Source organism: Podarcis cretensis (assembly GCF_951804945.1).
Source record: "Podarcis cretensis genome assembly, chromosome: 14".
Taxonomy (NCBI): domain Eukaryota; kingdom Metazoa; phylum Chordata; class Lepidosauria; order Squamata; family Lacertidae; genus Podarcis; species Podarcis cretensis.
In genome coordinates, this window is record NC_137183.1 from 2,541,230 (window position 1) to 2,557,847 (window position 16,618).

Consider the following 16,618-nt stretch of genomic DNA (forward strand, 5'->3'; position numbering starts at 1 on the left):
AAGGGGCGGCCGCTTCGTCCTCCACGTGGGGCTAAGAAATTCAGGACGAAAAGCAGAGAGAGATGGGAGTTCGTTGGGCAATTCTAATACATAGGATTATTATTATTAATATTATTAATATTAAAGAATACATTCATTATTTGAGGCTGATACCTGTTTCTCCCAGGAACACAGGGACACCCTAAGGAAAAGGGGGACATTCCGGGTTCAAATCAGAAACTGGGGTGTCGTCTGTAAATCTGGGACTGTCCCTGGAAAATAGGGACCTATGGAGGGTCTGGAAACTTCAGCTGGTGCAAAAGGCAATGGCCAGCTTGCTCACCAGAACAAGACGGTTGGAGCACCATCACACACACCAGTCCTGCCCAATTCAAAGGGCTGCCTCAGGGGGCTGAGGACCTCCATGCCTTAAGAGCCGCCTCTCCCCAAACAGACCCCCGGACCTGCGCTTGTCCTCGGAGGCCCTTCTCTATGTCTCCCCTGCTGAGACGTTGGGAGGGCGGCAACAAGAGGACGGGCCTTTTCTGTGGTGGCTCCCCAATTGTGGAACGCTCTGCCCAGAGAGGCTCGCCTGGCGCCATCATTACTTGTCTTTAGGTGCCAGGCAAAACCATTCCTCTTTAGCCAGGCCTATGGCCATTAAATAATCTGTGGCCTGCAAAAGTATGGGAGAGTGGACTGTTAAGATGATTATTTTACAATTAGACTATTTGTCAGTATGCTTATCACTGATGTTATGTGATGTGTTTTTAATGTTGTACACCACTGAGATCTTTTGATAAAGGGCGGTATATAAATTGAATTAATAATAATAATAATAATAATTAATTGGAAGGTTGGCAGAGTTCTATGAAGCAAACAAACAACTTTGGTCCATATAGAGGCATGTAATAGCAGCCACCAAGCACAAGATGGCGGAATTCTTGAACGTTTGGGTTTTTTAAAAATAACACCAGCCCATAGTTGCTCAGCAATAGCAATGAACATACCTTTCTTGAACCAGTTATCTAGGGAATAGCATGAAGTCTCATCCCAGCCCTAAACAATCAGTAATAGAGCACTGCCAGGAGATATACTGTAAAAATCAACTGTTTATGTATAAGATCCTTACCTTTATAAAAAAATAGACCGAAGATCACATTTTTACCTATTGTGTACTGATTTCTCTGATTTCCAAAATTTATGAACTTTGGCACAACTCCACATCTGCCAGTAAGATCCTCACTCCTTGCAGCCCCACTTGATCTTGTAACATGAGCCACACATACCAGGATAATATACCACCAATTAGTAACATTTAAAGAGTTCTCCCTTATGCTGACAGAAACCAGTCTAAAGGGTTGGGTGGACCAGATCTTTGTGCATGGAGAGGCACCAAGATGTTCCTCAAGAACTGATTCCTTTTCCAATTTAAGTAAATCCTGGGGCAAAAATTGTAACTGCAAAAGTAGGGAGCATATGATTGATATCATTCCCCTCCGGACGCACTGCTTAGTTTTCAGCAGGCATTTAAAAGCTGAAACAGAAGGCACCAGCTGAATCTCACTGCCGGGAATCTTCAGCCAGAGTCTGCTGCCATCCCGACCAATCAGACTGAATTTTCCTGGTCCAGGCCCCACCTAAGGAAATCTTAAGCATCAGTCAGTCTCTCTCCCTCTCCCTCTTCCCTTGTCAGAACCTGTCACCATGAATGACTGCTATGTAGGCTAGGCTTGTACTCATTTACAAAGCCCTGAGCAACTTAGGCTCAGGGAACCTCTGGGACCTCATTCGCTCAACGGCTGAGATCACCTGCAGGAGCATTGTTGGTAGTCCTTTGAGTTGGCGAGGCTTATTTGACAACAAGAAAATGAGCCTTTGGTGTCATTGGCCCAGTATGGTGGAACACTGCTAATTCAGCACACACTTTCTGTGCCAACTTTTAAACACCTGCTGCAAACTTTTCCACCAGGCCTGTGCAGGCAATTAAGAACACATCTTTCCATAATACCGTACTTGGCTGATTTCTGATTTTAACCTTTTCATGTTTCTGGTTTTCTGGACAATTGTTGTAAACCGCTCTGATTTATTTTTTTATCACGAATAGCAGTATAAATATTTTTAGAAATAAAATATAAATATTGTAACATGACAAGGCCTCATGGCTCTGTCAAAGAGGTCACAGAACATTTTATTTTCATTCCAAATACAAACCTTTATACATCATGTCTTCACACATCTCAACAGTTATATGCACTGAGATCATTCTGTTCACATTAGACTCTGTTTCCAAGGGACAGAGCTATCCCAGCACCCTGGCATGACGTTCCAAGCAAGATCAGAAGACATGGGAACCTGTAGGCCAGTCTTCACCAACCTGGTGCCCTCCAGAGTGTGCTGGTGCTGATGGGAGTTGTAGCCTCAAATTTCTGGAGGACAGCAGGTTGCTGAAGTCTGCTGCAGGCTGTATCTCTGCAAGTTATAAATGTGATAGTAACAGCATATGCAGTGGGAAATGGCAGAAATATATGTGAAAGTATATCTTGTGCTGGGGGCTGAAGGTGACAGTCTGATGATGATTGAGGAAGGGAGTTGCCCTGGGCAATAGCGGCAGCACGAATGTCTCAGAAATCCTGGAGAAAGCAAGCAGATCAAAAAACAAAACAACACTGCTGCAGATTGCAGGAATTTACACGTTAAGAGGGGATGTTATACAAGCCTGATCCACAGTGAATAATTACTGCTGGCAGCACACCTACATTGGAGCTGTAAGAATCTCTCTTAATCCTAATTCATTAAGTAGACACTATTTATGAGAGTTTTTTGTATTTTATTTTATTATGGGAGTTGACCTAGTAACCAGCACACATGATAGACATGCTCAGTCATGAAAGTTACGAATATCAGGCTTCAGGGAGAAAACAAATTCTTATCATAGGTCTTTCTGTTCATAAATGTGTTGCATGGAACATATTTCCTATGAAATACTACTTAAAAGGAGCCATCACCAATCAATCATACTGTGATTTGGATGACAGTCCTCCCAGGGTCAAACTTGGTATAACCCTGAAGACACATCCTCTTGTCTTAACACCATTTTGTCATGGGTGATTCATCTGATATTTTGTCTTCTTGAAAAAAGCATCCTTTTCATCTTAAAAAGAGGGTCTTTTAAAGATTGGTTACAGAATTAAAAAGTAACATTAGCCCAGCTATTTTCCCATCTCCTTCACTATGGTTGCAGAGATGCTTATTAACGCTTGTAAAGGGATAATTAGTGTAAAGTAATCCTCTTAGGGGACTGAAAGCCCTGGGCGTGGGCTCCCCCCCTCCCTTTTATCATTTCGACATAGGCCTTTTCTATTCCAGCTGAATTGCAATAACCATAGGCAGGCAATACACACTTGCACTCCCTCTATCCTTGCATTATGCGGCCATCGCCTGCTAAAGACTGCACAGCCCAGGCGGAGTTGGAATATCTGCATTTATTTTTAGCTTAAATGCAAACATGTTTGGATGGTCGGCTCGCTCTTGGTTTTATAACTGTACAAAACTGACAAAAAAAGATAGCAGAGAGAAGAACCGCTGGCTTGCTGATATCCTAAGCAACCACAGGGAGAGAATCGAAGCAGAGCTGGATGTGCAGAAAGTGCTGTCATATCTGGTTTATGAGAGAGTTTTTTCCTTGGAGGAGTACAAAGACATTTTGTCCCAGGAGTGCTGTGAGAAGCAAGCTGCCTATCTTTTTGAGAAACTGACTTGCAAGGGCCCCGGCGCCTTGTCCACTTTCTGCTCTGTGCTGGAGGAGGTCTGCCCTCAGTTGCTACTTTCCATTCTCCTTGACTATCAAGGTAAGGTCATAGGTCCTGCTCTGAAATGTTCCAAGTGTGTTATTGGCAGTGCCCTCAAATCTTTCCACCCTGATAGTCTATAATTAGAGGCTACTTTCTCTGGTGCTAGGTGTTTGCTCCCTTTATAGCGCTTTGTTAAAGGGAAACCCAGGAGGAGAGAGAAAACTGAGATGCAGAAAGAGAATGTGATATAGATGTAATATAAAGCAGTGTTTGTAACAGAAATAGAAGAAATAGAATTAAGAATAGAAATTCTTAAATGATTTACCTATTTATTATTACATTTATATCCCACCTTTTATCCAAGAAGCTGAAGAGGGCATGCACCATTCTTCCTTTCTCCATTTTATTCTAATTAAATTGAGATGATCACTGATGCTGAATAACCCATCAGTTGATGAGAAACTTTCTCAAATTAAAAAAGGAAAAGAAAAAAATCAATGATTCATCTGATTATATAGTGGCCACTTTGTTCTATATGTTTAAGTGAGTGTAATTTGCAGTGTAATATTGCCTATGAGACAGGTAGACAGATGGATTGTCAAGTTACATTCATGATAGGTTCTACCACATTTTTTTTATTTATTGCGTTTATATCTCACCTTTGGCTTCAATGAGCTCAAGGAGGCTTACATGGTCCTACCCCTCCTCATTTAACCTTCACAACAGCCCTGTGAGGCAGGTTAGGCTGAGTGAGGGCTATTGGCTGGCCCAAGGTCACTCACGGCTGAATGGGCATGAAAACCATGGTCTCCCCATTCCTAGTCTGATACCCTAACTGCTATGCCACACCGGCTTTGAGTCATAGGATCATTACATGAAACTACCCTTGGTTGAGTCTTTACATGAAACCATCCTGACAGCTATTATTGAAAAAGGGAATGGTCAGCAGACAGTGGAAGAAGAACTGCTAAAAGCAGGCTGCCAGCTACAAGTAAATGCAACACAGCATCAGGGACAGCTCTATTACATATCATAAAGAGATTTTGCAGGTCAACCCACAACACCTAAATCAGAATAACTGGATTGCTGCATTTGACTGAAGTCTTAATCCCATTTTCATCAGGGAAACTGGATCAGTTTCTCCTGTGCATCTTTACTCAGAAGCATGTCCCATTGTATTCAGTGGTCTACTTCTAAATGTGCTTCGAGTGCAGCCTATTTTAGCTCAAGCAGGCTGGGGACATGTGGATTTTGGTTTCATGGCACTCATGTGGCTTGCGGTTGGGAGGCTGATTTATCCCAAAATCGTACATAGCCTGTGAGTTTATTGTATTGATTGCACACATCTCAAACAGAAACTTAAACGACTCAAAAGGCTTTCTATAGTAACAGCTACATTTCAGTAACCAAATGCACACCAAGGTGTGCTGATTAAAAAATAACGCACCAACATTAACTTCACTTCTGAAATAGCCACTGCTTGCTCTGCCATTATTTCACACTTGTAAACTTAATTACCTTTAAAATTGACAGTTGCAAATCCAATTATGCAATAAGGTGACGGGCCGTTTACCATAATTTATCTATGAACAGACCACTATGCATCTCTCTGTGTTTCCTTCTTATGATTTACTGGACAGTTTTATGATGCTGACAAGGATGCAAATGCAAGAAATTGTGTTTCCCAAATATCCAAGTGAATTCTCACAGGTGCTGATACAGTATGTTCCATGTTGCCCCTGGGGACAGAGTAGGGAATCACATTAAGGAGCAAACAGGGGTGGGGGCCTCTAGAGCAACGCTCGAATAGTTTGCAGATCATGTTTCTATCCTTCATTCACTATTTCCTCACCATTGCCATTTTGCCTTCTAAATTTTGTCCAACCTTTGAATGAAGGCACTTTTTTGTGAGGGCATCTAGATAAAAATATTATTGCGAATTCTTCACTTCCCTGAGCAGTGTGAGAAGTTCCAGGGTAGAGCTGCTCAGCGGAAGTTTACTTTGGGTGAGAGAGCCTTGGACACTTCCTGTGCCTGGACCAGCGTCCCATTCCCACAGCGGTCAGCCAGATCCTCTTGAAAGCCCACAAGCGGCGCAGGAGGACAACAGCACTCCCGCTTGTGTTCCAGCTAATGGTATTCAGAGGCATACTGTTTCCAATACGGGTGATAATGTACAGTCATCATTTCAAATAGCCATTGATAACCACATCAGTGGAACCTACACGCAGGTAAACAGGGCACTTCTACAGTGTTGGATATATTCTACACTGCTACACATGAGGTCCCCCAATCCCAGCGCCTTACATCTCTCTGGGTGTCCTTATCTCTCCTAACCTGTTATTTCTTCACACACACCCCTTAGGAGTGCATCATCCTCTGCCCCTTAGCTGTTTCTGTGTTTATGTCTGTGTTTATGATGGCAGGAGAGAGACCCCCCCCTCCCAGTGTTGGATGGTTATTCCATAGGCCATAGCTTAGTGTTGGTGTGCTGCTTTGCATGCAGGAGAATCCAGGATCATCCCATGACATCTCCAGGTAAAAATATCAGGTAGTAGAATGTGGGAAGCGCCTCTGTATTTCTCTGCCTCTGTCTACCTGAGACCCTGGATAACTGGTGTCAGAGGAGACAATATAGGGCTAGACAGCTCTTTGTTTCTCATTGCACTTCTCTGCTTGTTATTGGTATTGTTAAACAGAGCTGAAAAGTGTGTGAAAAACTGCATAATCGTCTAACAAATCTGTCATAACAAATCTACATGACTGGTTTTCCATTGAACTAGAGTGACTTTGAATCCAGCACCAGTAATCAAAGGAACTCTTTGTTCTAATCCAGGTTTGCTGACCAGGAGTTTCGCAGGCACATATTTCAATAATACAAAACTGAGGACAGTGCCAGATATGGACATTCATGAACCCAGCGAAGCCAGTGACCAGGAAGGAAACCCTTTGCCTGAGGATCACATAAATTTTTCCTTTGACAAACACAGGTAAAAAGTTCTACACTTGTTTCATTTTGTTCTGCTTTAGTCAATCACAGAATGCTTTCTTGCTGACCTCTGAATATTCATTGGATAGGAGGAGTTTCTTACTCTTTTCCTCCCTACAATATGTCTAAGTAAAGGAAGATGCGGAAAAAAGCAGCCTTGCATTGTGTGCATGCCTGTGTGCATTATGCCAAGATACTGGATCTAAGAGACAGCTGTATCGCTTCTAGAGGGCCAGGTTGCCACTGTGTCCAGAAATGTCCTTCAACAGCTTTGGCTGGTGCATGGTCTGTAACCTTGAAAAAGCAGGTCAGGCCCACAGGGCTGGGGGCTGGGGGCTGGGGGTAGCTTTGAATAGTTGGTTGGTTGGGAGCACAGGACAAGGCCTTCCTTGTGATGGTGCCAACCCAATGCACCAGAAGGCTTGTCTCTCTACCCATGAGGTCTGCACCACTGAGAAGACATCTCTTTATAAACACACCGCTGAGATCTAACTGATTCCCTGTTTAAATGATTATTAGTCTCTGGTTGCTGTTTCAGTTCATTATGAATGTTTTATTTTACGTGATTGATTTGATCTTGTTCTTAATACACTGCTATTGATTGTAATATGCTTTGAGGTCCTTGAGCATGGTGAAAAAGGGGAATGACTGAATGTCATTACAAGCACACCCACCCACCCACACCCTTAGGGCCCAGATCCCCAGTAAATCATTTACACTAAGTCAGGGATGGTGCTGTCTGAGCCTCCAGACTGCAGGGGGCGGCATAGTGAGGCTGTGTTGCTCACCCAACCTCTGTCTGACTGAGTCTGTGTAGTATCCTGAACTGCAGAAGGCGAGGGGCATGACAGCAGAGAGGCTGGCGCAGTGCAAACCCACCAGCGGAGCCAATCCATTGCTCCTGCCAATACATTTGCACTGTGCCCACCTCACCACCATGTCCTTTCCCGTCTCCATCCCAGGATGCAACAGCAGTTCGGCCAGATGCAGCCCCACTACACTGTCCACTTTTGCCTCCCATCAGCCCCAGTCACTGCAGCCAATGACCAAACATGATAGTCCTGGGTAGCTGCTGCCTGGAGTGCCACAGGTTACCCATCCCTCCCTTGACCGACCTGTGAATTCCCTTCTGTTTCAAGGTGGATTTGTGGATGTTCATATACAGTCATACCTCGGGTTACAAACGTTGCAGGTTGTGCGTTTTCGGGTTGTGGACTGTGCCAAACATGGAAGTACTGGAATGGGTTACTTCCGGGTTTCGGCGCTCACCCATGCGCAGAAACACAAAATGACATCACACACATGCACAGAAGCACCAAATTGTGACACGCACGTGCGCAGATGCGGCGCTTCAGGCTTTGAACACTGCGGGTTGCAAACGTGCCTCCCACACGGATCACGTTCGCAACCCATTGTATGACTATATTCAAGTACTCTATTTTTGAGTCTCTACTCAAGCCAGGGTTATTTTCATGCTTTAGTTGGTGATTAAAAAAAAGAAATAATTGAATTTGGCAATTTTGCATCTATACACATAAATATTCAATTTATATATTGTATTTTTTAAATAAATAAAAATCTATTCTCTTTTTTGCCACTGTATACAGCCATCCTATAAACCATTGTTTTAAAAAAGAAATTATATAGTGTGCTAGGCAAAATGTAGTGACTTGTGTGTATAAAGAACAATATCTCCAACCAGTATCTGATCTGAACAGTCTCTGTTGTTGAAATTCTAACCTTTTGCTCACTGTGTTTAATTTCTTGTTCTTCATGTTGTGTGCAGCTGAGATGAAGACATATTTACTCTACAGGGCTGTGCTTATTATATCACAATGTAAGGTCACTTACAGAAGCAAACTAATTATAAAATGCCCAAATGCTTTCTTTAAAAGAAAAGAAATGGATAAATTGGGAGTCAACTGTCAAACTGATGTACGGTGGGAATGCTTAGTAGCACTAAAATAAATAAATTAAATTAAGCTACCACAACATACATTAGGCTGTGATCCAACCTTGCTTTTCAATTGAGTTTGTGTTTCCATTGCATAGGGGTTTAATTGGAGGGTACACAATCTTGGTGTCCTTCTGTGATGGCCTGGGAATCTGATTCAGAGGCTGAACCGGAGGAACCCCAGCCTGCACAGGAGTCCCCGCCTCCAGGGCCGCCTGAGCCGGGGCAGGGCCTTGAATCTGAAGGGCCCTCACCTGTGCCGGATCCTCAGGAGCAGACACCAGATGAATCCACTCTGGCTCCTGGGGTGATTGAGGACCCATTGCCTGCAGGTGCTCCTCTCCCAGCCCTGTCAGGGGAAGGTGAGCCTCCCCCTGGGTCCAGTAACCCTCCAGCCTCTCCTGAGCTGCAAAGGCTCAGGGCAGAGAGGCGGAGGGAACTGGGTTTTCTCAGGAGGAGTGCTCGCCTTAAGGCCAGGAGAGACGGATCACCTGTGGGACGGGACCGCCCCTGGCCTCAGAGAAAATAAAGGCCAGTCAGCCCAGTCCCAGGTTGCAGGAGCAACGTAGTTGGAAAACTGTTTCTGCCAGCACCCAGACCTGTTCTTCCAGAGTTCCTGACCTTGCCCGACTCCTCGCTTTGGACCCCGCTTCGCCCTTGGTGGACAGTCTTCAGACCCTCGACCCAGAACCGGACTCTGACCACGCCTCACGGTAACCTCCCCCCGGGGCCAGCACACCTTCTTTCGTCTATGGGGCCCTGGTTCAGATATTTGTGTAGGGAGACATGCTCCTTCCACCACTTGCCCATTTGCAAGAGGCTTGTTAAAATTCAAAAGTACTTTGACGGTTAAAATGGGGGATGCAAAACTGATGAAACAATATTGTTAGGCATTCCCCACTTTTCCAAACAGTGAGATATTCCAGGGGTAGTGCTACTGGGTTCAGTTTCCTTTTGAGATGGCCTTGGAGCCTTGGGCTATCTTTGCAATATTTGTTTTATTTACAAATAAATAAGTAGAACACAAGTGGAGGCAAAGAGACCTGTCTACTACAGGCAGAAGGTCTCCCAGAGAGTAATTTGGGTAATACCATCCTCAGACTGCACTCCCTAAGCTGGAGTGATGCCACTTCCAAACACCATTCCAAACTGCCCCCCTCAAAACTCACTGAGAGACTTCCAAATATCAGAATATCCTGATCCACTGAAATGCCCACCACTATGGATAGCTGAAGGAAGTGGGTCGGGCAGGATTCTAGGTATGCGAGAAGGCAAGGCAAAATCAGCACATTGGAGAGGGACCTAGTAGTTAAGGCAGAACATAGAAGTTGTCTCAGTGGCATCCTGGTCTCAGTGCGTTCCCCTGCGGTGTCCAGTGTGCCCCCCGCCTTTGGATTCTTCTAAGCACTGCAGTTTCAGGCTGTGGGAATACCTCCCCAGTGCTGTCCTGATCCTCTGAGGAGGGTGTGTTCCATCATCCAAGTCTGGTGACAGAAGTGTCTCGGGGGGGGGGGTTATGGGAGGATAAACAGACTCCAGTGACTGTGTCTCCACATGGGATGGACTGGGGAGTAGATCCACTTCCTCCTTGGGGTTGCCATCATCATAAGACTTTGCTTCTAAGAATTCCTGGTCTGAGGCCATAACGCCAGACACCAATAGCTATTATTTCCCTCCTATTGATAATACAGCACCCAGCTGACCTGAATATAAACCAGCAATCTGCGTAACACATAGCTGATTTTTTCTGGTCTTGTTTTCAAGCTTCCTAAACGCATGACCATTTCCAGGTCTTGTATTGCGTATACTTTGTTTTGTCTGACCCAAAGCTACAGCTTATCAATTTAATTGTGTGTTTCCAAATTTTTAGCTGGGGGATGGGACATTCCAAAAATAATTATTAAAGCAAGCTTGTGAATTTAAACTATTCCAGTGACCACCTGTGAGTAAACTTTTCTCCCAGTAACCATGCAAGCCAGCTTTTCTAAACTAAGAGAGGGTTGGTTTGTCTCCTTCGTCTATATTTTACGGAAAACCTTGAAGGCTAGTAACTTTGTAGGTTTTATTTGCAAGGCTAGGTTAAAGCATATCCCAGGACGACTCAATCCTTATATAATTAATTGTAAGCATACCTTCGGAATTCTATCATACAGTACCTGCTTTGCAATTCATCTTTATTGGTTTCTTTTGACAAACATTCATGAAATCACGTTGTAACATTTCAATTCTTCTATAACTAAACATGTGATTCTAAAACATAATAAAGAAAACAAAAAATATATCATTATTCATTTGATTCATTTGTACTCCATTTACACTTGACTTCTCTCCCTTTCTTACTTGGGTCCTCTATTTTACTTAGCTGAATGCCCCTCATAACAAATCTATATATTTGGTAACCTACTTTTCCACTATATTTTAATGTTTTTCCTTACAAGAGTTATTCTAAACCAGACCATTCTCCATACAGTGGTACCTCAGGTTACATATGCTTCAGGTTACATACACTTCAGGTTACAGACTCCGCTAACCCAGAAATAGTCCCTCGGGTTAAGAACTTTGCTTCAGGATGAGAACAGAAATTGTGCTCCGGCGGCGCGGCGGCAGCAGGAGGCCCCATTAGCTAAGTGCTTCAGGTTAAGAACAGTTTCAGGTTAAGAACGAACCTCCGGAATGAATTAAGTACTTAACCCTAGGTATGACTGTAATGGTCTTTCAGATATTGTTTAAGTATATTCCAAGCATTTTTGAATTTTTGTTTTGTTTGATCTCTTATCTGCCCTGTCAGCTTATCCATCTCAGCGTACTCCATCAATTTAATCAGCCAATCTTTCTTTGTCGGTAAGATCTCCTTTTCCCAAAGGGAACAGAGTCAACAGTTGTTAAAAATTACAGACCCATCTCATTACTTAACAATGATTATAAAATCTTTGCAGACATCTTAGCGAGTAGACGGAAATGGACTCTGAAGAACCATCAGAGCTTGTAGAGCAGCGGCTGAAGAAGGAGCAAAAAGGGTTTTCTCCTGTGTGTGTTTCTTGTGGCTGATTAGCTGTTCTCCCTGTGCAAAGGTCAGAGGGGGCAGGGTTTCTGTTGAGGTAGGTGATTAGCTGTGGGAGGAGCTTATCAGAGCTTGTAGGGCAGCGGCGCGCGCCTGGCGGTGCGCACAATTTGATCTATCTTTAGATTTAGGGGAGCTAGTCTCAAACGTTTGTTGGGGGAGACCTAGGGTTTTTTGGGGGGGGAGTTACTTGTCCTGCCTGCACGCTTCTTATGATGGAGGACCACTGTAGCCAGCCCCAACGACACGTTCTCAAGATGGAGAGTGAGGGAACAGCTGCAGTCGCCTGCGGTTCCTGCACAATGTTTGCCATCTTGCCAAAGGTTGCAGGCAGCTTTACCTGCAGCAATTGCATGTTGATTGCCCTCTTAAAAGACAAAGTCCAGCAACTGGAGGAATGTGTGGCTACGCTCCAAAGAATTAGAGAGCTGGAGCTCTTCTTGGAAGCAACAGAGCACACCGTCTCCACCAAGGAGGAGACAGGGGACTCCCCTGAGAAGGAGGCTAGTTCACCAACACAGGAGCCAGATATATGGAGAAACGTGACTCAAAGAAGTAGGAGGCCCAGGGTTCGCTCTGATTGTTTAGAAATACACAATCGCTTTGAGGTCCTCTCCCCTAGAGTGGAAGACAAAGAGCAGACTCCATTTGGGGATCTCTCCCTCGTTATAGTCGATCAGGTATATGAAGACGAGCAGCAAAGTCAGTCCTCAGGGAATGTGCAGGCGACCTTGGAACGGACAGATCACGGAAGAACCCCGACCAAACCTAAGAGGAGGCGTGTAGTGGTGATAGGGGATTCCCTACTGAGGGGAACAGAAGCAGTGATCTGTGGGCCTGACAAGATGTCTCGGGAAGTGTGCTGTCTCCCCGGGGCTAAGATCCAAGATGTAACTGAACAACTACAAGGAATCATAAAACCCACTGACAAATACCCCTTCCTCTTGGTTCATGTGGGAACCAATGACACTGCAAGCAATAGCCTCCAGAAGATCAAAAGAGACTATGAGGCTCTGGGCAGGAAATTGAAGCAATTAAATGCACAAATTGTCATCTCACCTGTCCTCCCAGTTGAACGACGTGGCCCAGGGAGAGAGAGAAAAATAGTGGAAGTGAACAGCTGGCTTCGCAAATGGTGTAAACAGGAACGGTTTGGATTCTTAGATCACAGACTGCAGTTTCTTGAAGATGGACTTCTGGCAAGCGATGGGCTGCACCTCACAACGGTTGGGAGGAATGTTTTTGCCAAAAATCTCAGAAACCTCATCAGGAGGGCTTTAAATTGACTAATGTGGGGGAGGAAGACAGTGCTCCTGAAGGTAGGAGTCTATCAATTGATGAACATGATCATCCAAATGTCATAGACCAAATGGAGCAAACAGCACGCAGACCTAGTGGTGGGAGGAAAAAATCCTTAAATAAGAGACACGGAGGAATGATTAATGGACTTCAATGTCTGTACACTAATGTGCAAAGCATGGGTAATAAACAAGATGAGCTTGAGCTCTTGGTACAGCAAACTAAATATGACATAATAGGCATCACTGAAACCTGGTGGGATAAGTCCTACGATTGGAATGTAATAATGGAGGGATACATTCTATTTCAGAGAAACAGAGCAGACAAGAAAGGAGGAGGAGTGGCGTTATATGTCAGGGATGTGTATACCTGTGAAGAGATCCAAGATTTAGAACCTCAAAGCCAAAGTGAGAGCATTTGGGTCAAAATTAAGGGAGAGATGAATAACAGGGACCCCATTGTGGGAGTTTACTATAGATCCCCAAGCCAAACGGAGGACATAGATGATGCCTTCCTGGAACAGATGGCCAAGCATGCAAAAGGAAGGGAGATAATAGTAATGGGGGACTTCAATTACCCGGATATTTGCTGGATGTCAAACTCAGCCAAGAGCATAAGGTCAAACAGATTCCTCACTGGCCTTGCAGACAACTTCATTGTCCAGAAAGTGGGAGAAGCAACAAGAGGAACAGCCATTTTAGATCTGGTCCTAACCAATGTTGATGACCTGGTTAGTGGGGTAGAAGTGGAAGGATCATTAGGCGTGAGTGATCATGCTCTTCTGAAGTTTACTATACAGCGGAAAGGAGCAGCCAAGCATACTAGGACTCAATTTCTTGACTTTAAGAAAGCCGACTTCATAAAACTTAGGGAAGTGCTGGGTGAGATCCCATGGACAGTAATACTAAAAGGAAAGGGAGTTCATGATGGCTGGGAGTTTGTTAAGAGGGAGATAGTAAAAGCACAACTTCAGGCAATACCAATGAGACGGAAACATGGAAGGTGCCTAAAGAAGCCAGGGTGGCTATCTAAAGAACTTTTAACTGAGTTAAGATTAAAAAAGGATGTGTAAAAAAATTGAAAAGGGGGGATACCACCAAAGAGGAATTCAAACAAATAGCCAGCACGTGTAGACACAAAGTCAGAAAAGCTAAAGCACAGAATGAACTCAGGCTTGCTAGAGAGGTTAAAAGCAACAAAAAAAGGCTTTTATGGGTATGTTCGTAGCAAAAGGAAGAACAAAGAAACAGTGGGATCACTCAGAGGAGAAGATGGTGAAATGCAAACAGGGGACACAGAAAGGGCTGAACTCCTCAATGCCTTCTTTGCCTCAGTCTTCTCCGATAAAGAAAACAATGCCCGACCTGAAGAATTTGGAGCAAATGATTCAGCAGAGGAAACACAGCCCAGAATAACTAAGGAGATAGTACAAGAATACTTGGCTAGTTTAGATGTATTCAAGTCTCCAGGGCCAGATGAACTGCATCCAAGAGTATTAAAAGAACTGGCAGATGTGATCTCAGAACCACAGGCAGTCATCTTTGAGAATTCCTGGAGAACAGGCGAAGTCCCGGCAGACTGGAGGAGGGCAAATGTTGTCCCTATTTTCAAAAAGGGGAAAAGAGAGGACCCAAATAATTACCGCCCAGTCAGTCTGACATCAATACCAGGGAAGATTCTGGAGCAGATCATTAAGCAAACAGTCTGTGAGCACCTAGAAAGGAACACTGTGATCACCAATAGTCAGCATGGATTTCTGAAAAATAAGTCGTGTCAGACTAACCTGATCTCGTTTTTTGACAGAATTACAAGCCTGGTAGATGAAGGGAACGCAGTGGATGTAGCCTACCTTGATTTCAGCAAGGCATTTGACAAGGTGCCCCATGAGTCACAGCCGATTCTGAGAGAAATTAAACTTTATCAAGCACAATACTCTAAATTGATAAACCAGGAAATAGAGTGGAAGATCAAATTAATGAAACAAAAAACTTTTGAATCGGCGAATAAATGTGGAAAATTGCTAGCTTGGCAATTGAAGAAGAGACAAAAACTAAATACAGTTACAAATTTAGAGATTGAAGGAAGAAATATTCAGAACCCTGTGGATATTAGAAAGTGCTTCCAGAGATACTTCAAAAAATTATATACTCAAGGGCCGCAAGACGAGGTTGAGATTAAACAATTTTTGGGGGAAAATGGACTACCTAAATTGTCACAAGAAAATAGATCAATCCTGAATTGCAAAATAACACGACAAGAGATTGAACAAGCCATTCAGGACATGCAATTGCGCAAATCCCCAGGGCCAGATGGGCTGACCTCCAAGTATTATAAGACATTAAACGACTATCTGATACAACCACTGATGGAGGTTAGCAATGAAATTATGGAGGGGAAGAGGGCGCCGGAATCGTGGAAGGAAGCTTTTATCACATTGATACCAAAATCGGAAGCTGAAAAGACACAACTTAAGAACTATCGTCCCATCTCTCTTTTAAACGTGGATTACAAAATATTTGCAGACATTTTGGCAAGTAGATTTAAAAAAGTATTAAATGAAGTAATTCACAAGGACCAGGCAGGCTTTCTCCCAGGTAGACACCTGTTTGCTAATACAAGGAACATCATTGACATTTTGGAACTTTTGCAAACAGATATAAATACAAAAGCAGTGTTAATTTTTATAGATGCGGAGAAGGCCTTTGACAATATTTCCTGGAAATTTATGAAGGGAAATTTAAAAGAAATGGGAGTGGGACGGGGTTTTGAGAATGGGATTGATGCAATATATTCAGAACAAAAGGCTAAACTGATAGTTAACAATGTGGTTACAGAAGAGTTTAAAATTGAAAAAGGAACACGACAAGGCTGCCCTATTTCCCCTCTGCTATTTATTTCGGTTCTGGAGGTGCTCTTGAATATGATTAGAGGGGACCGGTTGGTGGAAGGAATTCAGGTCGGAGCGAAACAATATAAACTTAAAGCTTTTGCAGATGACCTAGTTTTGACCTTGCAGGAGCCAGAATCTAGTACGAAAAGAGTATTACAATTGATTCAAGACTTTGGTCGGGTGGCGGGATTTAAATTAAACAAACAGAAAACCAAGGTATTGGGAAAAAATTTGACAGATACAGAGTCAGAACGGCTTCAGAGAGAGACAGAATTAAATGTGGTTAAAAAAGTAAAGTACCTAGGGGTAAACATAACAGCAAAAAATCTGAATCTATTTAAGGACAATTATGGAAAATGTTGGTCAGAAATTAAGAGAGACTTAGACAGTTGGACAAAATTGAAACTTTCTTTGTTAGGCCGAATTGCTGCTATCAAGATGAATGTATTGCCAAAAATGTTTTTGTTCCAAACACTACAGATTGTGGACAAGACGGAGTGCTTCCGGAAGTGGCAGAGAGATATATCTAAGTTTGTCTGGCAGGGCAAAAAGCCCAGAATTAAGTTTAAGATACTAACTGATGCGAAAGAAAGAGGGGGCTTTGCCCTGCCAGACCTAAAGTTGTACTATGAGGCTGCAGCTTTCTGCTGGC

At 43.6% G+C, this 16,618-nt stretch overlaps 1 protein-coding gene across 5 annotated transcripts in view; it reads left to right on the plus strand.

The window, feature by feature from the left end:
- The first annotated feature begins 3,472 nt into the window (after positions 1–3,472).
- The window catches only part of TJP1 (tight junction protein 1), a 344,676-nt gene continuing 331,530 nt past the window's right edge, over positions 3,473–16,618 (plus strand). For all 5 annotated transcript variants that reach the window (XM_079953112.1, XM_079953117.1, XM_079953118.1 and 2 more), the window contains exons 1-2: positions 3,473–3,830; positions 6,610–6,763. In XM_079953112.1, the coding sequence (XP_079809238.1) occupies positions 3,488–3,830; positions 6,610–6,763 (497 nt within the window). In that variant the 5' untranslated portion in view covers positions 3,473–3,487. The remainder of the gene's footprint in view (positions 3,831–6,609; positions 6,764–16,618) is intronic.